General features: G+C 40.7%; 1 protein-coding gene across 1 annotated transcript in view; it reads left to right on the top strand.

Moving 5' to 3' along the window:
* Positions 1 to 3,574: 3,574 nt before the first annotated feature.
* The window catches only part of SKAP2 (src kinase associated phosphoprotein 2), a 142,822-nt gene continuing 123,213 nt past the window's right edge, over positions 3,575 to 23,183 (top strand). The window contains exons 1-4 of the mRNA XM_081146660.1: positions 3,575 to 3,856; positions 12,895 to 13,000; positions 13,606 to 13,631; positions 21,422 to 21,529. Of these exons, the coding sequence (XP_081002786.1) occupies positions 3,790 to 3,856; positions 12,895 to 13,000; positions 13,606 to 13,631; positions 21,422 to 21,529 (307 nt within the window). The 5' untranslated portion in view covers positions 3,575 to 3,789. The remainder of the gene's footprint in view (positions 3,857 to 12,894; positions 13,001 to 13,605; positions 13,632 to 21,421; positions 21,530 to 23,183) is intronic.

Below are 23,183 nucleotides of genomic sequence, written 5' to 3'. Positions count from 1 at the left end.
GGCCAGAGGGCTGATTACGGTAGCCAGCTTTCAGGATGGTCCCAGCGATTCTTACCTCCTGGTACTTATAGCCTGTGTAGTCCCTTCCTTCTATATAACCAGGTCTGTGCGACCAATCGATTATGGGAGCAATAAAATTCTGCTACTTCTGATATTAAGTCATGAAGACATTGTTGCTTCTGTCTTGGTTGTGCTGTCTCTTCAATCGCCTGCACTGGGAGAAGCCAGTTGTCATGTTAAGAGGACACTCAGGCAGTCCTGTGGAGTAGTAAGGAACTATGGCCTATTGCCAGCAGCCAGAGGAATGAACGACTTCAACCAACAGTCTTGTGGGCGAGCTTTTTTTAAAGGTGATCCTCTAGCTATGGTCAAATCTTCAGATGACTGCAACCCAGCCTACAGCTTGACTGTGACCTCATGGGAGACTGAACCAGAGCCATCCAGCGAAACTACTCATGGATTCCTAACCGTCAGAAACTGTGAGATGCTAAGTGTTTGCTTTAAGCTAAGTCTTGTTATGCAGCAACAGATAACTAACACAATACCTAAGTATTTCTCCCACATGCCTACGAAAGCCAAACCAAAGGAAGATAAGAGAGGCGGAGAAAAGTAAAGCGTGTTTTAACTCAGTTTTTCTTCAATGCTCATTAAGATTCTTTTAAACCTGGGCCTGTGGGCAAATACTTATTCAGGTAAACTAAATTTGAAAGATGTAAGGAAGGCGGTTAGCTTTAGTTATGGGAGATATACAGTCATGCTACATAACAATGTTTTGGTCAATAATGGGCCATATAGACAGTGGTATGCCATATATCCTAGCGTGTAGTAGGCTATAAAATCTAGGTTTGTGTGAGTACACTCTACGATGTTTGCACAAGGATGAAATCCCCTAACAACACATTTCTCAGACCGTATCCGCACTGTTAAGTGGTGCATGACCATATATATATACACACACACACATATACACACACATATATATGTATGTGTGTGTATATATATGTGTGTATATATATGTATATGTGTGTGTGTGTGTGTGTATATATATATATGTATATATATATATATAAAATCTTCTTTGAACTGGATGATTTACTTTTGAGAAGACAGATCATGAGATTTTTCCCAAAGTCTAGTCTCTTCTTTGCAGAATGGTAGGGCAGCTGCTGCTTCTCTTAGGTTGAGATTTAAAGTTTCATTTATTATTCATTTTTACCTAATACAACTAGTTTAAGAAATGTAAAGTTTGATTTGATTTCCTTCCTAGATTTTGTTATAGAAACAAGAGAAATAAGAATATATTTCTCCTAGCCTCTGTTTATTTCTCTTTCTGTCTTATAATCAATTTCAGTAACTTTAACAATAAACAGTAAAAATGATAGAGTATACAAAGCACTGCCCAAGTGAATCCATCACGAAGCTGTGCCTGAGAATGGTTTCCTAAATAGGGGAAATGTGTTTCATACAAAAAGTCCATTTTCTGTTATTGCCTTTTTTATTTGGACTTCTAGATGCTATATATTTTAAGGCAATCTTAATAGTTTCCTGTCTCTCAGTAACAAGAATGACTTGTCATAATGAGCAGTGTAGACACTGTCCATTTGACACACTCCCGAAAGCTGTCTATTTGGTACAAGAGTAAATCACCTCAATTCCTTTGTGGAATGAGTTGAGTATAAATAAATGAATGAGACACAAGAATAAAAAAAAAAATCTGGTCAGGTCTATCAGAAGGAAACAAAGGACAGGAACACTTGGAGGCCTAGTTCAGTAAAAAAAAAAAAAAGTGACAAGACAAAGAATTATATGTGATAACTGTAAATGGAGGAAGAACCCTCATTAATATAAAATGTCCATAAAATAGCTTCTTCCTCTCTCTTTAGGAAGGAAGACGATTTTGTAGTTTAAGAATAATTCTTTGAAGTTGGAGGACCTAAGTTGCAAAATGATTCTTTACTTGCCTTTACCTTCACCAAAAAGAATTTGAATTTTCAGCACTCTTTCTATAATTCATCATATTTCTAAATCTGAGTATGAATTTCAGTTTCCATTTTAGGAGATGGGTATGTGTTGGGGGGGTGTCTTTTTTGTTGTTATTTTGCATGTTTTACTTCAATTTAAAATTTTTGGTCTTCTTATTTTATTTTGAGAAGACTCCAAAAGTTCTAATTTATCCCTTTACAATTAATGTGTGGTATACCTCTTAGATAATTATACAAAAATGTCATTGCATTTGACTTTTTTTTTTTTTTTTTTACTGTTGCTATCTGAGGTTTTTTGGTATGAATCATTAATAGAGCTATTTATTTTCTGTCGGGTTTAGGGTTCCAGGTGGGCATGCAAGTTATGATTTAGTGCCCTATGATTCTCAAAATCAAATCTCAGGATGTCTAGCATCAGAACCACCCAGAAGGCTTGTTTAAAAATGCAGATAATCAGGTCCTACCCTAAACCGACTGAATCAGAATCCCTGGGAGAGAGATTTCAAAATCTGCATGGTATGCAATCAGTTCTCGGTTCTCTCTGTGGTTCTAATGCAGACTAAAGTGTACGGGCCAGGGATCTAGCTGGGGCTGGGGGCAGAGGAATAAGCAATTTACACTGGGCTTGGTTCCACAACACAATCTGCAAAAGACAACAGTAGCTTCTAGCGCGAGCTTTGCCCTGGCACTTCCTATTTTACACACAGCACCAGAGCGGGTCTTTTGGGGTTTTAGAGAAAACCTGAGAGATTTACAGATAGAAGACACTCGATAAGTATTTGTGGACTAAACGATCAGGTTGGAGTGAACAGATTTTATAATTCCATGAATTCTATGAATCACCAGCAATTTGATGCTTATAGATGGCCAGTGGTCTCTATGTCTATTTGGCCCTCCCCCCTCCCCTCCCCCACCCCTCCCCACCCTCCCCCACCCTCTTCCCCCACCCTCCTCCCCTCCCCTCCTCTCCCCCCGTGTCCTTCCTTTCCCTTCTCCCCTCCCCTCCCCTTTTAACTCTAAAGGATAGTGACTAGAACTCCCCACTCTTCGTTCATACTGGGCGAAATCAGTCACCCCGAGACCCTGAATTAGGCAGAAAAGTAACGTAAGGGCCAATCAGATCGCTCTCCGGACTGGCTGCTCAGGGAGGACTGGCGGAAGATGGAACAGTGTTCCCTTCATTCAATCGGACAAAGAAGGCCATCACGGTTCAGGACGGCCGAAAAGTCCTTATGGGTTACTGGGCCGGGTGTTAAACTTCGGCCGCGCAGACCGTTGGCCAGAAGGTCTCTTAATTGGGAAACCAGGAGACACTACGGATACCACATTTTGGGAGATCCCAGGGAAACGGTCAGCCGTTTTGGCCGTACCAGGAACAAAAATGGCGGCCAGCGGCTTCAGGCGCCGGGTCAGGTGACGCAGCCCCAGCCCGCACCCTTCCCACCAGCGGCCCCGCCTCCCGCTCCCTGACGTAGAGGTGGGCGTGGCCTGCCCAGAGGCGCCGCTCCGAGGCTCGGAAAACCCGAGGACACACATGCGCAGTCGGGCGCCTCAGGCCCGCGGGTCACCGCCCCGCCCAGGGCCCCGCCCCTGCCGGCCGGGCGGGGCTGGGCCGAGAGTCCGGCGGCCGCCGGCTGGGGCTTCAGTGACTTCCTCGTTGGGAGCCCCGGCCCGGCAGTGTCCGGAATCGCGGCCCCGCGGTGCTTCCCGGGACCGCTAGCCAGAGTCTAGGTGGCAGCCGCAGCCCCAGCCCGTCGGTTACCCTTTCAGCACAGGTCCTTCCCCCGCACGCCCCGCGCTCCCCGACATGCCCACCCCTAGCAGCACCTCCTCTCCCTCTCCCCTCCCCGAGGAAATTAGGAACCTGTTGGCAGGTAAAGAGCGGGAAGGGGGCGGATAACGCTGCGGGGCGGGGGTTGAGGGGACGGCGAGCCGCTGGGGACAGAAGCTCTCCCTCCGCACCCTCCCCGCCCGCCTGCCCCGCGACGCCCGGCGCGCGGGACTGGGGCTGGGCGCGGGCGCCGGGCTGCGGGAGGGAGTGGGCGTGTGTAGAGCGGCGGTGCTCGGGTGCTGGGGAAGCCCTGGCGGGTGATTTACACTCTCCCGTGCGCGTCGTAAAGAGGCCGCGTGTGCGGGGGGAGGGGGCCGGGAGGGAGGGGGGAGCATCGGAGCGCGGGGGGGACCTGGGCGGGGAGCTGCAGCCCGCGGGCTCCGGCGGCCGGGCGGGCGGAGCGGGAGCGCGAGAGGCTGCAGAGAGGGGCCCGCGCGGCAGATGCTGGGGCGACGGGGTGGCAGGGTTTGTCACTGCTACAACGCCCATTTTTCTGGAACATGCAGTCCACTTATATTTAAGACTTTTCAAAGACGGCCTGGTTCCGAAATGGCCACTTGTCTGCCGCTTGAGCAACGTTAAAAAGGAAGTGAGAGCTGAAGTCCGACTTCCTGCGTGGTGGTGAGAGCCCTTCAGCTCTGCACCCTCACCTTCCTCTTCGCAGCCTTACCATTTATAGGAACCGGCTCTAGCCGTCGGGGGTGCGGGTCCTCAGGGCTCTGCGCTGGGCGTGGAGATGTGCAGTGTCACTAGGGGCCGGCGAAGAAGTGCTCCCTCTGCAGAAGGTGGAAGATGTATTAGGGCGGCGCGAACCTCACCTGCCCTGGTGCCCTGGGCATTCTCACCTTTACTCGCTTGGTCACGCGGGCATCAGAATTCTGGAACCTGAGTTTTGATAGTTTGACTTTAGCTGTCTCTTGAAGTATTTATCTTTCAATACTGGTCATGAGTGCCCTGGATTAAAGGAGTTTCCCTTAGATGCCTATGTTACAAGTGGGTTATTTTAACTCTTAAAAAGCAGTATCTAAAATGTGACGTTTTAAATAGTAAGTTACAGTTACAGTGTGAGAGCGAACCTAATACACTGTGACACTGTTTTGGTGGTTAGCATCATGAATGGGACAGAGACAGTAAAATCCGTAGTGTATGGATGCAGGCTTAGTTTGTGTGAACATGACTGCAGAGTGGTGAGTGCCTCTGCGTGGGATAGTGTTTTACCCTAAGAAGTGCTTGTTGTTGTTATGGGCACCGTTAAGGGAAAGAGTGAAAGAACTGAAAAGACAGCTTTTATTCCATTATGTTAGAATTCCACATGAGCACTGTTTTGTTTTGCTACAGTTAACATTTTTGTGGGTACAGTGCTGGAGTTGCTTAGAGTATTCTTTTAATAACCAGATCATAGTAGTGTTTGTCATTACTCCAAAAATAGTGTTATCATTTTCAGGATGTTCTAGGTCCAGAACGGAATTCCCTCTTCCCCTTTTTAAGGGATGAATTTCTGAATTTAAGAACTAAAGTACAGACCTTTGGATGCACACTTCTAAAGCTTGACAGTTCCCATAGTAGACACTCTGCTATTTTGATCTATAATCATACACTTGCAGACAGTATGATATCTAGTTTATGAGACCCTTGATTCTCTGATCCTCATACGTTACAAGTGTTTCATGTGGCCCTTATTTGAGTAACTCAACTGAAAGTTTAGAATTAACATAATATTTAAATTATGCACCAATCCTAACTTTCTGTATACTTTAGCCATCTCTTCCTTTATTCAGATAATATACTTGCATAATGTCTGAAATCAGCATTTTAAAAGTTATTGCCATTCCCAATATTTCATATTATTGAAACAAATCACACGTTAAAACACATGAAATATTAAAACATTAAAATTTTGGAGATTATAAATTTGGCTTACACTTTATTTTCAGAAGATATTTTCAAGGTGTATGGCTCTGAGAAAAAAATATTTTAAAGAAATGAAATAAGTGAACCCATGCTTTTTTAGTTTTCCTTTTTAACTTATTTGAAGAAAGTTAACATTTTACATTTGACTGTAATTGAAAATCTTTTCTGAGGTAGAGAAGTTTTCAAGAATAAATGCTTTCAGCAGTTTTTTTGCATTTTTCATTTCCCCTCCCCCCCAAAAGAAATCTGCTGGGTAATAGCACACGGTTAGATATACAGTTTCTAAAAGCATAGAAGAAGAGCTGGCATTGGTTTGAAATGTAGAGCTATTACTGGCTTACCTAGTTCTTCCTTTGGAACTAAGAACAGAGATCTTGGAGGCTGCAGTTAACAGCTGAGAGCTCTTGGAATGCATGGCCCTGTGCTAGAATCCAAGGTAGGGAAGATAAGCACCTAAGCTTTCCAGGCGTTTAAAATCCCTTGCCTTCAGAAAAAAAAAAGTGAAGTCGAAAGATAGTGCCTTTCAAGATAAGATTGTTTGGACATTTTCCTTTGTATCCCATGTGCCTTTTATTCAAATCACTATACGTCATGTGTGTTAAATGTTTGACATTTCAACTGCTTGGCAGAGGTAGGTGCTCAAGTGTAGTCTTACCAATTTATTATTTTCTTTTTCATTCTTTTTCTTTCCGATTATAACAGTTTTAGGCCCCCCCCCCCAATTCCTTCCCACATAAAAAACAACAACATTCTCCAGAAATGCAAAAACCCATAGAGGCTATAATTCTTAACTCACAGGTAATGATACTCTTGAAAAAGTGGCTATGTAGTTTGTTAGTTAGTTATATTCCTATGGAAACAGTATTTAAATCTTGGAAGCCTATACTTTTTATAAAAGTATCAAATTATTCTTTTGTTTCATGAATGGAAAAATATTTACAGATGTTTGTCGGTAAAAGCAAATTTTGAACTGCCATAAGCAGGCAATCTTTAATGTTTCTCTTTTTTAAATTAAATTTTTAAAAATTAAATTTATTGGGGTGCCATTGGTTAATAAGACTATATAAGTTTCAAGTGTACCCTTCTATGACACATGATCTGTATATTGCATCGTGTGTAATTTTCCCCCCCACAACAATGGAAGAACAGGTTTAGCCTGGATAATTAGAATCAAAGGATAACCCCAAATCTTGTCCATTTAATCTTCTTCTACATCCAAATATTTTGACTAGGACTAACAGCAAGAATAATCTTGATTTATGTGAGTTTTTCCTCCAGGCAGCCAAGAAAGTGAGAGGAACTGGAACCACTGGCCCCCAGCCTCCTCCATGTGTTTAATCACCCTCTGAATCCTGCAGCGTTAGTGGTTTGCAATCAGATATTCTCATTCATTGTTTTAGGACAACTCATTTAAAAAGGAAAGCTGCAAGAAGATGTTAGCGTCTTTATTAAATTAGAAAATGAAACCAACATTAAAAGGAGAAAATAGTGGATATCAGTGCTCGGAAAAAGCAAAACCAGACCAAACAAATTATAAACCAAGTGGCCATGTGGCTCCTGCAAAGTGACCTTGAGATTTTGTTCACCTGGCAGTCTTGAATTGAAATACTGCCGCTTCCCCTACAGGGGATCTCTAGAGCATTTTTTTTTTTAAACCTTCACAAATCATAATCAATTATCCCTTTAAGGGCATTAGGTAAAGAATGGAATTCAGTTGAAATAGAGGCGGAATTTTTTTTCAATGCTGAGACTAGTATGGTTTGAGTTGCACTTTTCCAAAATTCCGTTTATAATTTGGTCAACATTTTGGCTTTGTTTTTCCTATGAGAATTAATTTATGGTATATCTAGTGTCCCATAACTTTCTTCCGGGGCATTGGCTGAGTATGTAAAGGGAAGAGTGCCACCTACTGAGTCACCAATAGTCACCTAGTTCTTTAGCACCTGGTGTTTTCTACAGAGCGAGAACAAGCCGGCCCCATCTTGGCAGTAATAACTAATGAGCATAAAGTTGATATGAGAACATTGTATCTCAAAATGAAATCAAGTCTGTGACACCTCTGAGATATTCTCTTCCAGAAGTAAGAAAATGTGGTTGTAAATCAAGGGACCAGAAATTCATAGTTTCTTGTATGAGTCAAATAACAGATGAATCCAGATGTGACGTTAGGAAACTTGTTTACCTATCTTAAGCATACCATGTCCCGCTTTTTCTTGGGAGGGGGTCTTTGGGACTGGCTTGTTTTCCACATGGCTTTCCATTGGAAGTTTTTTCATTTCAGATTACTAAGTAAGGCTCTTGAGAGTGCACACCGTTTTTATAGTTACTCAATGCAAATGATTGCTGTTTTTCTTGTTAAAAAAGGGGATCTAAATATGAGAGGTATGCACAATATTTCCAAATGAGTTTATCTCTACGTTATCAGCACTAAAGCATTACTAGAAAGAAGACAGAAACAACAGAGTAGGAAAAGCCTCTGGTGATTTGAAACACAGCTCAGTTGTCTCTCGTAAATTTAAGATTAAGTGTCATATATGGGCGATCAAAGTGGCATAGGCTAGTTTTTATATTCTCATTATTCACGTAGTTTGTCTTTTTCAATTAAAGCCAAGCCTGCGTTTTTCATTCCACTGAGTTTACATTTCTTTTTCAGTCACACACTGAGCACACTGTGACGGAGGCTGCCTGACGGGGAATATAGTGTAAATCTCAGACTAATGTGCCATTCACTGTGGCGCCTTTGAAAATGCCTGGTCAGAAGATTTTGATGATCATAAGGCCCTATTTATCAAGAGCCATTTTTTTTAGAAGGGAGAGATGCTCATCTCTGTCCTTCAGCAGCCCAGTTTTCTATCAAAATAAATCATTTAGCCTCCAAAACCAATTTTAAAAGTTTTGTCAGGTGGTAGGATTGTTAAGACTCAGGTACACTGTGAGAGCTCCCGTTCCTTTCAGGCCTCTTCTGTAGAGAAGCCCGCAGTTCCCCTATAACCTGCGCAAGTGCGAGGTAATCAAGAGAAAGACATTGATCAGAGCAATCAATGACTTTTCAATTAAGCACTTCCCAACTTTGGGCGTTTGGCTCCATTGATCCACATGTGCCCAGTTTGATTTTTATGCTCTCACCCTGACGTGCCTTCGGCCACCCAGGTCCCCTGTAACAGAGAAGACAAGCATGTCTTTTTGTCCTGTTGCCAGCTTAAAAGTTTAGCTGGGACCCTTCCCCCCTTAAGCTTGGTGATAACACCTCAGTGAGTACAAACTGAAACCTGGCCCAATTCATGAGGTAGAGAAAGATGTGGGATTGAGCCCTGAAACCATTTGGGGCATAGTGCGACTGGTTTTACACTTATTTTATTGACCTGGGGCTGAGCAAATGGTAGATTCAGTTCAGTTCTTGCCTCCCTCTCCTGTACAGTGCAGACCATCACAGGGGCTGTGTGTGTGTGTGTGCGTGTGTGCGCGCGCACGTGCATGCCCAGCCAGTCGGGAGGTCCTTGGAGGTTGGGGGTCAGGCCAGAGACCCCAGGTGTTACCTTGGTGACTTTTGTTTACCGCCCCCCGCCTGGAAGTGGGATTCCAGGCTGTGTGCTGGTGCGGGATGGTTCGGGCAAGTGGTCAAACACCCGCTTTCCCCCAGAGCCCGACCTGCGCTGCGCGCTCAGCTCCAAGAAGCCCCCAGTTTACTTTGTTTGCGAGAACTTAGAGATTGTCCTAACCTCGTGTGGTTTCACCCCTCGCTGGTTGGAAGCTGGCAGAAAGCACTTACCCCTGGTGTGTGTGTGTGTTAAGTACCTGCCCTGGCCCCTCAGGCGGCAGTTTTTCTAAGGGGTACCTGTGTCCGGAAGAAGAGAGAGCCCACCTGGGAGCCGTCTGGGGATCTGCTGCGTGCCAAGTGTTTGCCTCTTAGGGGTCGACGTGGCTGGGGGAGGCCTCTGCCTTACACCGCGTGGGGGCTGCTGAGCCAACATGTGAGGCCGCCTCCTGACTCTTTTCAGACCTTAACGTTCCTCTGCAGAGCGACGGTGAATCTGACCTTTTGGGGGACCCTCGCCCCCAGGCCTGTGCAGCCCTCCCGGGAGAGAGGTTTACTCTTCAGGAGCAGACGTGGCCACATTCCCCTCGCGGGGCTGACTTTCCCTCCGCGGTGACTCTGGGGCGCAGGCTGACCAGCCCGGCGGTCCTGGGGCTGCCCCCGCGCTGACCTGCGGGCCGCTGACCCGCGGCGGGGCCAGACCCGGTGCGCGGGGCCTCGGAGGCCGCGCGTCTCCCTCCCCGCGGCCAGCGCGCCAGTGGGGCCCCTCCGTCCGAGGAGCAGGGCGCTGACCCGCGGGCCTCGGGCAGCAGGAGGAGGCTGACCCTCCCTGCCACCGCACTACGGCCGTTCCCACCTCGGGGCAGCCGGGGGCGGTGACACCCGCGCGTAACCGGGGACGGGCCCTGGAGGCGTGGAGAGGCTGCCGCGCTCCCGGGCTCAGCGCGCAGGGAGAGGCTCCGGCCTCCCTCGGGCCACGGGGCGCTGGGCTCTCCCGGGACTTGACCCCCCCCCCCCGCGTCTGAAACACGCCCGCTCCGGGCCGCAGAGCCCCCCGGACCCGGCTCCCTGCTCGCGGCTCCCACGGCGGGACCGTGGGGTTTACCGCCCGCGCGTCACAGGTCGCGGACCCCGGGGCCCGGCTCCTCGCAGTGACGCCCCGGTGGCTTTCCAGGGGCTCTCCTGCGCCCCCGAGGCTGGTTTCGTTGTGGGCACAGTGTGGGCTCTTAAGGAAAAAAACAACCCGGTTTCAAAAACTTGAAAACCTGACGGAGCCCGTGGGTACCGCAAACAGAAGACGGCGGCGACCGCTGCGCTTGGAAGCGCTAACTCCTGGGGGCGGAAAGCGCGCGGGGCAGGCCCCTTCCCTCGTCTCCGCCCAGAGCCGCGTTTCATTGTTTTTAAAAGTTAATGTTAATTAAATCTTTTTACTTGCCTTAACCCCCCCTTTCTGGGATAAGTTTAGGAATAAATGCATTAGGGCTCTTCAAAAATAAAGATCTTCTCCCTCGCCCAGGCTCTGAGTCTCCCCGCCCCCACCCCACCCCGAAAACAACAAGGTCGGTTTTTCCTGCGGCCTCACTGTCCCAGCAAGCGCTTCCCCTGCAGAGCGGGGCTCACAGCGTTTTGGGGAAGTGTTAGGAAACACGACTAGAGCCCCGCCGCTTTTTATGTTTTCTGTTTTGATAGAAACCGAAATGACCTTTTCAAGGAATAAGTCCTGGGCTGTAATTCGTTCTGTTATTGCTTCCGGAGATAGAAAATAGATCCCGTTTGTGTAAACTTGGATCCTGTAATGAAAATGTAAAATAGGCAATTAAATACTCGGCGGGCGAGGGAATTAGAGACAAACACCGAGCGAAAGTAACAGGAAGCAGACTCGTCCCCGATCCTCGCGCCGCGGTTCTGCGGGTGCTGAGCCGGCGGGAGAAAGAATCGGCCGCTGCGCCTTCCCGCCCGCGCTTTCTCAGCAGGTTTATTGTAAACCGTGCAGGGGCGCGATGACCTCTTCCAGGTCAGCTGGCATCGGGATGTCCAAAGGTGGTTTGCTCCTTTGGGAACAAAATTTAAAGCTTTTCGAGGAGAGCACTTTTTTTTTTTTTTTTACTGTTTTATTATTTTGAACTCGCTTGAGAAGTCTGGGTCTGATTGCACTGGTACTGGATTATGTCCCCGTGTCCACTTCAAAAATAGGGGCAACGCCAAGAAAGTGAAGTTGTGCCACTTTGCTTTCAGTTTGTTTGGATACTTACTTTTAACATTAAAACCAGAAAGCTGTCTAAAAAAATATGTCAAGATTAAGTTTTAATTCTTTCACTTGTCATATTGATTTAGGGAAAAATTACCTTTATACATTTATTGTGAATGTGTAGACTAGCGGTTTAATCAGCTTTGCTCATTGGCTCAAGATACCTTTGTAATCAAGAATTTAAAATCGATTACATTCTATCTCAAATACTAGGTTTTAAATAGTTAATTATAAGTACAGTTGAAAGAGCATTGTACTGCCTTAAATTAATACTTGTCATATAAGTGTATGTTTTGATATTATATTTTCATCAGCGTGAGTTAGGAGACAAAGTAGCTAAGTAAAAAGAAAGTAAAACATACACACATTTCTTCATTATGAAATATAGATGGTTTATAGTCATGCCTAATTGAAAAATTTTAATGGTATCTCCTCTGTATTAGAGATCTCAAAGTGAGATGTGAAATTCTGTATATAAAATTAATTTGAAGTTGTCAGTATTTCATGAACGATAAGAATGGAGCTATTATAAAGTCACACCACTAAGGGTTTGTTGGAATTTTATACTACAGAGAACTAGGTAGCAGAATAATTTAGAAGTTTACCAATTTTTTTAAAACAAGAGGCTATGTGGAAATGTATGAGGCCATAGAAATCGTATCTCTCTGTTACCGTATTTTAAAATAGTGGATGAATCTATTGTTGCTACTTATTCCTTTATTTAAAGAAATATTTTCGGGTGGTAATACCAAGGCAAGAAGCTAGAACACACAAAACCACACAGTTGTTTATCTTTTTATTTGAGGGTGGCTGGCCAGAGTGGGTGAGGCAGGTAGGAAGGAGGAGGGTTTGATTTGGGGAATCCTGGCCAGAAAAGGGGATTTACTTTTTCCCTTTAAAGCATTAAACACCTGAAAATAGATTACAATGGGAAAAACAGGCCCTTGCCAAAGACATTAGCTTATACTGATATAATACTGTGAATGACCTAGTCATACAGGAACTCGCAAAATACTATAAAATGGTAGTAACACGTGTAAAAGCTCTGTGCTTGCTTTTATATGAGAGAATTTGTTTTATGGCGCACCATAGTTTATTAAAACTTGTGTGGCTCTTCCTAGTTTAATGAGGCCAAACATCCAAATAGCATTTGCTGTGCTAAGCATAAGTAGAGCATACAGATTTTATTAGCTAAGTGGTGAACAAATTTGTCCAACTTACTATTTGAAACATACTTCAACTGTTATGCTTTGGATTGATAAATAACTGTAACAGATTGTACAGATATTAACACTTATGGGTAGAAACAATCACTGTCCTATTTGTCTTCACAAAAAATGATTCTTTCTTACAATTTGTATCCTGTTTCTTATATTTTATGGTTTAGATGTTGAAACATTTGTAGCAGACACACTGAAAGGGGAAAATTTGTCCAAGAAAGCAAAGGAAAAGAGAGAATCTCTTATTAAGAAGATAAAAGATGTAAAGTCTATGTAAGTCACTTACTTGCCTTTTATTACTAATTTTTTACTTAGAAGCAACTTTGTAATTAGTGTTTTAATAAAGAATTTATTATTGAATTAAAATTTTAATGTTATTTAATTGCTGTGAAGTATTTTTAAAGCACAATATATATTTTCACTATAATAGCTTTTAAAAACAGACTTGGTTATCACAATACCCTTTTTTGTGAAGGTTCTTGAATATGTATTTTTGTAAGCATTCTAGCAAAATTTAACGGTTTATTTTCATTAGGTGAGGATATATTTGTTTTAAATGATAAGACATAGTTAGGTTGAGAATTTTAATATAATTATGGAAAATAACCACCAGATACTGAAATGAATAAATATAAGTTGTAGGTATTAAATATATGTTCTGATTTTACTACTGTAACTTAGGTCTTTAAAAATCCTTTTATTATAAATCCACAAACCTTTTGGAATTGTCATTTCAATATAGGAAGTAGTTTTTGTCTTCAAATATGTGTTTATAATATACATTTTAAAATAGTTTTGAATTGCTGTCACTTATTAGACCTTGTTTTGATTTGTCAGTCCTCATTTTAAAATACAGTGCTCTTTGTTTTATTTTGCAGCTATCTTCCGGAATTTCAAGACAAAGGTAAATTTCCAAGTTTGTCAAACTTGAAATTATTTTTCCTTGTGGAAATTTTCAATAAGATAATCTAATACATACTGAAACATTATAGTTGGAATCAAAATTTAAATATCCGACTTGTACACTTAGACTTTCAAGATGAGAGTGCTAGCTCCCCCTGCTGAGAAAAAAATTAAAAAGCATATCCGGAATCTACTCTGCACAGCCTTCTGATGAAGAAATCTCCTGTAGTTAACATTCTTAGGTTTTCTGTGTCTTAGAGTACATTGTGGCAGAAATTGGATAAGAAAGGCACATACTTGCAGTTATCCATGGAATAATTTGGTGAAGCAGAGGTGATACCAGCCCAACACCATTTGACACTGTAGAGATGACTTCATAGTGGTGATGGGAACAGGAGGCCCTGTGGCTGGGTACTCATCGATAATGTTTGTTAAAGATAATTGTTTTAAAAACAGGGTCAATTTTGGTTGAGAACATGAGTAAAATATTTTTCACATCCTGGTTTTTATTACCCTTTGTTATGAATAAATGTATGCCATGGAAATTTTCAAAGGAGGGAATTCAGTGTCATTTTTTGGAAATCTGTGAGAGTGCTGGTAACCTGCTTGCGTTCCTTGAGATTTGAGAGACAGCTGCTTAGCACACTGAACAGCAAATCAGGAAAGGATAGGAAGTTCCTACTTCTTATGTCTTCAGTTCTTTAAGGGAAACTGGGTACGCCCCTTACTTGCATGATGCTAATTCATAGGTCATGACCTGAATCCCGTGAATGCTGGTCTCAGGGTCACAACATGAGGTCAGTTAACCTATGCGGAGCTAGGATCTGCATTTGGGGGAAAACAGTATGACATCTTCTAACTGGGGTTAGCAGATACCGCAGAGTAATTCATATCTCTGCCAACTGATAAGTGAGAGAGTAGTGACAGTTTCAATAAACCAAGTACTTAGCCAGACAAGCCTAAAATCAAACAGTTAAAAGGAAACCACACTACTTTTCACATTAAATCATTAAGATCATTGTGATTGGAGGGAATGAGATTTTTTTTTTCCATATTAATTTTTTAACACTGTTAAAGAGAAGAGCAGGGAAACTCCTCCTTCCCACAAATACCCACTTTTTTATAGTCTACAGCAAACCCTAAACTATGGGTTTAATCATGTTGCATTTTGCTTAGTCAAATATGGAAATAATATATACATTTTAATTATGATAATTTTTATACAGTGTATTGATTATAGGGGAATATTAGATTCTGCCTCTTCTTAAAAGGCATAGTTTGTACTGGGGATTACTTATCACACACATTGTGACTTATTTATACATTAAAAAATTTAAGCTCAGAAAGGATGATAATATGAAGTCATTGTATGATTGCATATGATTCAGTAATAGGGTAGAACTTTCCATTTGGTGTCCTGGCTTAGGACTTGTTCAGGTGTGTGGTTATTAAAATTACATTATTGAGATACATTACTGAGAACAGAAGTTTTTGGTGGAAACTGAAAGATAAGCCTGGAATAAGAGGTCAGGTCCACAGAATTCAGAGATTCCCCATAATCATTGTTCTCCGAATGAGTCATTTGTAGTCAATACTGCTCTACTGAGCTAACTGATCACCAACAGTGCCTGTTCAGAGGGAGCCTGTGGATGAATTCGATGTGTACCTTGGAGAAACAGGAGAAGCTGAGCACTTTTATGCCATTTTCCCCTCAAAGTATATTCAGCTTTGTTCTAAAAGGACCATTCCTGTAGTTTGTTAGGAATAGTAAATAGTAGTGCACACTTAATAGTTACAAAGTAATTATTCAAGATACTTTTTTCCAAAAATAGGAATTTATTAATGATCAGATTCTACACTGAGTAAATTCAGTGCATCCATGTGCGCTTTGGGGCTTTGGATTGTCCTCAGCCCAGGAGACCCGGATGGATTCCTTCTGGCTATTTTCCTGCCCCCCCCCAGGTCAGTGTGGGGTCACAATGAAGTGAACAGAGGCTGTTTCCCTCCGTCTACCTTTACACTTCTGTTGCTTTCACATATTTTATTTTTTTCAAGTGACAGTTAATTACCATCTTAATATCATATTTGGAGGTAAAAGGACCAGGGAGTGAGTTCTTAAATAGAATGAATTAATTCACATTTACCCACTTCTATTAAGTGAGCTGTTAGCTTCTCTAAGGTTCTCAGCTGTTTAATACCCTTCCTTACCTCGTCTCGCATCTCCTCCTGTATACTACAGGAACTACCTCCCACCGTGAGACTGAACAGTACAGAATTTACAGTTTGCAGTATTTCAGGTCTTAGAACTAGTTGAATTGATACACTAAAGCTGCAGAGGTCTCAGTAGATTTAAAAGAGTTTTTTTAATTCCATTTTTTTTTTGGATGAGAATAGTTTGTGTTGTAAGAAACTCATTGCAGTGGCTCCTAGCTATTGAAGCTTGTCCATTAAATTAATTTTTAATTTTTCACTTGCTGTTTATATTCATTTGCATGGCAAGCTGTGGTCTTCACACTTCCCGTTTCATTCCTTTAAGTTCTTAAGGTCCTCATTTTCCCCTCCTCTGTCCTGAAGCCTAGATTGCCATTGAGGAGGCCCGACAGATTGTCACTTTAGAATAAATGATCAGTTGGTTTTCTAAATTCCTTAATTTTGTCTGTACATCAGAAATATTTGAATCTAAGCGGGTAGGACCCATCTTGCTTAGCCTAGTCCCTGTTACTCATTGGAAACATTGCCTGTTCCATCTGGAATAGAGAGTTCCTGCTCGTGTCCTTCAAATGCCGCACACGTACAGAATTATGAGCTAACCCTGGTTTCCTAGTCTCAGTTGCCATAAAGCCTAGTAATATAATGTATATCTGATTATAAGCTTTTGCACTAGGATTATGTTCATTTTAGAATTATTTTAGTCTAGAATTATGGTTATTTTAGAATTTGTTCTGTGTCACGTAACAAGGTCATAGGTTTCTTAAATAAGGCCTGAAATAATTGAGTAAAGACTGTTATTGACCGAGTACAAAATAGAATTTTCTAATTATTAGGTACATGATAAAAAAGCTTTACTTGTAGTTGTATCTTGTGCTCATGTTAGTCTTGTTCTGCTCCAGTGATGACTTCGGATTATTTTCTGTACAGAATGATTTAGATAATGTGAAGGTATAGCAGGTGTTCAGTAAACATTATATTCTCAGATCCAACTTCATTTATCAAGAGGATTTAAGTCAATCTTGATTTATAATTCAGTTTCCAAATAGTTTAGAGGAAAGTATAAATTATTAAAAGAAGGGCATACATATGCACATGTGACAAATACTTCAAGAGGAGACTTTTCAAATTTGTAAACTGTTAGTGCTCCAGGAAACACACATCTGTTGCTTTCAATTCCCTTTCGGTTGGCAGAGCTGGCTCCTTTAAAAAATTTTCCTCGAATCAAAAAAAAAAAGGGAATAGATTTTTGTCCTTAAGACTCCAGTGATACTGCTAAATATGTATAGATTTACTTAGAAAGCAGTTTTCATTGACTTCACTTATATTATTAAGTTTATTAATGAACAAAACTACTTTTTAAAATAGCAAGATCGGGAGGAAAGAAAGAACCCATTTTAGTTTGTTCTGATGGAATCCTTAAGAACAGCAGAAAAGTCAGAAGTTTGGACGACATTTAATTTCTTTTCTTTCCCCTTTCCTGACACAGGCTATGTTCTGTTGAAAGTTAGCTCCTCAATGAAATCTGAGCAGATAACTTGCAGCCCTCCCCCACGCCTGGCTTTGCACACATGTGCTAAGTGCGACTGGGGCTGGGGACCGGTGGTAGAAGTATGTGGCAGAGGCAGCCCTTGAGCAGTGCTCTTCTTCCTTGAAAAGTCTGCCTCGTGTTTGCTCGCTATAAATTAGCACCCCTGTGGTAGAGGAGCTGTGAAGAGAAGCTTCTTATTTGTGCTGACCTAAATCTTTCCAAGCTTTAAGAATTAAACTGCAGATTCCTTTAAGAAATGACAAGTTAAATGCGCAGTTCTGTCTATTTAGCTGTATTTTATTACTTCTGAAATTAGTTTCGACAAATGAACTTGAGTAGAGAATTAGAAATTAATTTGTTTTTACTCAAGTAATTCTCCCCGCCCCCAAGTTTGTCTTTCATCCTCTGTAAGAGGAAGTGGTTATATCTAAGTTTTAGGTATATTATTTAGTTTAAGGTTTACCTGACTGTGTTGAAAATAAGGCTGTATTTGATAAAACAAGCAGTAAATTGGTTAAATCAGCTTCAGTGGCGGTAGAGATCGCGGCTGTTCAGTTGCTGTTGGGCTTCATCTCTAGGCATTCAGGGAAATGTTAATTGATGATGAGTCATATAAAACAGAAGGTTCAATAGCGATTTGAACCCAACTATTATAAAATTAAAATGTTTTTTGGAGAAATACGCTGCTGTGGTACGAGTAAGCCTTGGTTTTGCAATATTTTAGTTGCCACTGAATATGAGAAGGGAAGTCTCGGATCATTGTCTTTTTAGACTGTTAACTTTGTATCGTTAATTAAACTTTTGAAAGTTGTGGGATAAATCAAATGCTTTTCTGGGGAAACAAGAAACAGTATTAATGAGCAACAACCCCATAATTATCCTTGTGAGTACATAACAGGGACACATTCATGTCTTTTCTTTGTGCAATAACTTTTACAAAGAAGTATTTTTAAACTGATCATTAATTTTATGACCGCTGAAATGAGATGCAAAATTTATGCTGTTGTCACTGGCACAGGCTCAAGGCACCACTGACATTATGTGTGATTGTAATAGAATGGCTGCCAACTAATGATTCTGTAGACATTTCATTTGAGCATGCTTTTCTTTTAGATGTCTGATTAGGCTGTAATGCTTTCAATTATGTCTGTAAATTGTATTGGATACGTTTACCTGATGCCCATCGTTGCTTTGGAGTTCAGTTTTCTATTACATAAACACAAGTTGAACATTTTCCGTTTAATTTATAGGAGTCTTTGCAGGTATAGCTGCAAATACTCAGCCCCTGGGTAGAACAAAATACCATGCACTACTCAACAGCGCCCCCTGTGTTCAATGGAAGCTCCTTATGGTACAGCAGGCCTTCACTGGATTGAAAAAAGTAATGGGGGGGGCGGGGGGAGGGATGGATCCGCACGGGGACAAACCAGTCTGCAAAGTGATGTGTCCTTTCAACTTAATGCAGGTTCAAACGGGACTAACCCTGTGCAGAGACCACAGAGAATCCTATTCTTTACTTTGAGTTAATTCAAGGAGAGCTTAAAAAAAGGCTGGGGGGGAGGGGAGGCATGAGCCCAGTAGCAGCACTTAATTCATATTGTCTTAGATAAATACACATATCACAATGATTTTTAAAAGAACAACACCTGAGATGAGCTGCAGTTCTTAGAATGGGTAAGTTTAAGACAATTTCACACACACACATATATATTAATATATAATCCAAAACTTTTTTTAATAAAACAAAAACCATAAAGGTCTTTAAAATGCCATTGACCAATTTGTGTAGAATAGTCATAAGTCATGTTATATATTACTGAATTTATAGCTTTAATAATGGTCTTTATGTTGTGTGTATGTATGTATATATGGATATACATATAAAATATATGATGGATATCACTGAAGGATAAACAATTAATTCTGATTTTCTTTTTTAAAAATTGACTTTATTGGGGTGACATAGGTTAATAAAATTACATAGGTTTCACATATACAATTCTATAATTCATCATCTGTATATTGCATTGTGTGATCACCACCCCAAGTGAAGTCTCCTTCCATCACCATTCATCCCCTCTTTACACTCTTCTACCTCCCCCAAACCCCCTGATTTTCAAAACTTTTTAAGTTTTATTTTTTCATATTATTTCCACATAGTTTAATAGGCTTAAACCCAGGCATATGAATGTTTTTCAAAATCCTTTCCATACATTCATTAGTTTCAGGGTTGTATTTTTACACTCATAATAGTGTAATATGCTAAGTGCTAAGTTCTGGTGATGTATTTGAAGTATCCTAATACTTTGTTTTTTGCAGCAAGATTTATTTTATACTTAACTATATGAAATATCCTTAGAAAAGCCACATTATAAAAATTCTTTATGAAGAATATTAGGGTGCTCTGGCAGCGAAGAGCAGTTGAGAATTTGGGGATCTTTACTTCCACGTGTTCCTTGAGCTGCGGGTCCATGCTCAAACATAGTTTTACCAGCGCTTTACGAGGCTCTCTTACCTCACGTTTAAAATCAGAGCGCTGTTCTTTGCATCAGAGAAGTATTGTGAGGGATCACTGAATGTTCTGAAAAATACTTGAGCATCTTGCAGGGAAGAGAAATTAAGATCTGGAGAACGAGTGGTGTTTGTACATGTCCCTTGCAACTTTACCTGGGGAAGAAACAGCACGAGGTGTGGTGCACCTAGTGGCAGAACCGCTGAGGACAGGAAGCCTCATCTCGATATTCTGCTCTTCCTGTCTTGATGGGAGATATTCCTGTCTTTATTTCTGGATCAGGATGACAGATGCTGATGAAATATCAGTGGTATAAGGAAATAGAAATGAATATTGATTTTTTAAGTTACTTTGACAGTTTTGTCTTGAAAGAGGCCCTTTTCTGTACCAAACATATGGTGAAGAGTAGGGTGCTACCCATCAAATGGGTGCCAGAGGGCACAGATATCCTGTGATTAAAGTGACTAGTGGCTTTAATCTCGACCTTCCCAGCAACCCTGGTCTAAAAGTAAGTAGGCACTCTCGGGTTCCTATGGAGATTTTCACCATGCTTTTTGGCTAACCCCTGAGGTGGCTGGTTTTCCCTTGAACCATTAACAGATAACTAGAATTGTTAACAGTAAGATAATTGATAAGTACTAAGTGTATATTTCTATTTGTTGTTGAATATGGGTGAAAAATGAGTGCTTATATATAACTGGGCTAGCAAATATCTAATCATGTATAAAATCATTCTAAAGGATTGAGATATGGGAAAAGTCCAAACCACAAGATTTAATTGTGGGGATTAAATGACTTCAGACCAACCAACCAACCTGGGATTTGGGGATCATGTAGAAAACTGGCTAGGACATCAAAACTGGCTAGGACATTTTACAGTGGATTAAAAATAGTTGCATTTTCAAGAGCAGGAATCCTGTATGGGAAAAGATGCTTTAAAACTCATTTAGATCTTTTAAATTTGAACAAGGTTATTTACAAACTAGATACATCCAATTTTCATTCAGTGATACCTCATGATTTTTAAATCTATTCTAATGTTATCCAGTGATTTTTAATGAAAGCATAAAATGTTCCTATGGCTTTAAATGATCAATTTCTTATCATAATTTTTAAATATTGAGTAGGTAAGTGGTAGGTAAATTGAATAATTTCTCTGTTGTGCCTTGCATGTTTTTTTGTTTGTTTTTTGTTTTGGTCATTGTTATTTTGGTTTCATTTGTTTATTTTGGATACATACTCTGTTTTACCTGCTTCTACTTTTTTGTATTCATCTTTGTAGAGACCATCATAATTTTGGAACTTGAATCCTTTTGTACCAGAAATAAACAGTTGTATCCTGACCTTCAGAAACTTACTTTATCTAAATTACAGTGGCTATACACTGAAATAGGACCTGCTTTCACAGTTCAAAAAGTTTTCTTTGCTGTTATTTTCTTATGACAGTGACTGAGTTTAATAGGAAAACTTACCTCTCCTGACAAAGTCACATTTTTAAGATGGCTAAATTATAAAAGGCTTCTCTCTGATTCTTTTACAGGCGACGCAGATGATGGGGACGAGTATGATGACCCTTTCTCTGGGCCTCCAGACACTATTTCGTTAGCCTCAGAAAGATACGATAAAGACGATGAGGCCCCCTCTGATGGTATGTGATACTTTCCCATGGAATGTACCCATTGACACTCACACCAAACAGCGCAGTGGGTGGAGGTGGTGGTCTTGCCAGAAAGCAGGTCAATGCGGAGGCTTCAGTTAACTCATCTCTCCCGGAAGCTTTTAAGGAACAGAAGAGCTCTCTCTAGTGGTTTTCCTAAGTATGTAGTTCCTTCATTTCCTAGGAAATTTTTTTGACTAGAATTTTTAGAAGAGTGCTTGCGTCATCGTATGCCTATTATTAGTAAGTTTGTTGGTTAATTTAATATTATAAGATTCTTGCTTAATGTTATTATGCTGCTAATGGCTTGCTGTATTATTTATTTTATAAATAATGAAAAAGGTTTTTGATCTCTTTTTTCCCCCTGAAAACTTCATACATAATTAGTTCATAAAATATTAAATTAATTATTCCGACATTGCCTTCTCACATGGAGACAGGTTTCATCAAATGCTTCTTTTAATATACATTTTCATTTTTCTGAATGTCGCCTAAAAATGCCCCACATTATGCAATAATATTAGAGTGCTTTGTATTAATTGAATTAGTGATATAGTTGATTGCTTATCTCTTTGTAATTCTTAAAAACTTGCCAAAGTTATGAAACTTGTTTTTCGTGTAGTGTGTGCTTTCCCTGGTATAGCCAGTTGAGTGCATCTGTGTCATAGAGACCTTGTCAGGGTGATGTGTAGTTATAAATTAAGACTGTGTATCGATAAATTAGCCATGCATATTAATTTGTGGCACTCAGAGTTTCGCAGAGACATAGAAATGAGTAATGCCTTCTGCCACTCTATGATGATCAAACTGTGCAGTTCCGTCTCTAAATACAATTGCTGAATGAAAATATGCTTCCTGCAACAGAGCACTCCACATTTTATGTTATCCAGATTATTCCCTTTGGAAACATAAATTGCTTTTATGAGGTATAAAATTATGTCTATTGCAGAACAGGGATAAGTCAAGTACATGCATAAGTGATAAACATTCTAACCACTGACTCAGAGCAACACAATCTTTTCTTTATATTCAGAACTTTGTACAGTGTGTAGCAATAATAATCATACCCATTTATGTTGAATTTTACATTTTGGTAAACATTTAATTTCTATTTTTAAAGGGAGGGATTTTTTTCTCTTATATTTTCTATTTTTTAATAGGACACCCTCTTCTTTTCCATCACACTTGCTATCCAAAAGAGAGCATTTCCCTTCTAGCCTGATCTTTGAAAGCATTTCTACTAGAAAATTTTTATAATTGTTAAGTAATACTTTTAGGCAAAACAGTGAATTATTGTTTGAGTTGAACTATCTTTCAGGCACATGACAATGATTTGTTTTGCTTCTCTGTAAAATCTTGGTAGATAGAAATGAGTATGTGATGTGTTTATGTATACGTATACAGAGAGAGACTATTTATACTCAGGAGAATATATTCACACACATGGAATATATTCATAGATTATATATACTCAGGGTTTTTCAAAATAGTATAAATATTTTGATGTTCAAGGGAACTTATCTGCATTCTTAAAAATATTGCAACCTAAGAAATCTAACAATTAAATATTTCTGAGAGCCAGTGCTTTGTTAGAAAAAGTGAATTGTTATTAAATTATAGAGCGTTTACATGATTATTGTTTTTC

This window comes from Miniopterus schreibersii (assembly GCF_964146895.1).
Source record: "Miniopterus schreibersii genome assembly, chromosome: 9".
Lineage (NCBI taxonomy): Eukaryota > Metazoa > Chordata > Mammalia > Chiroptera > Miniopteridae > Miniopterus > Miniopterus schreibersii.
Note: the sequence above shows the minus strand (reverse complement) of the source record. Positions and strands in the feature narration are given on the sequence as shown.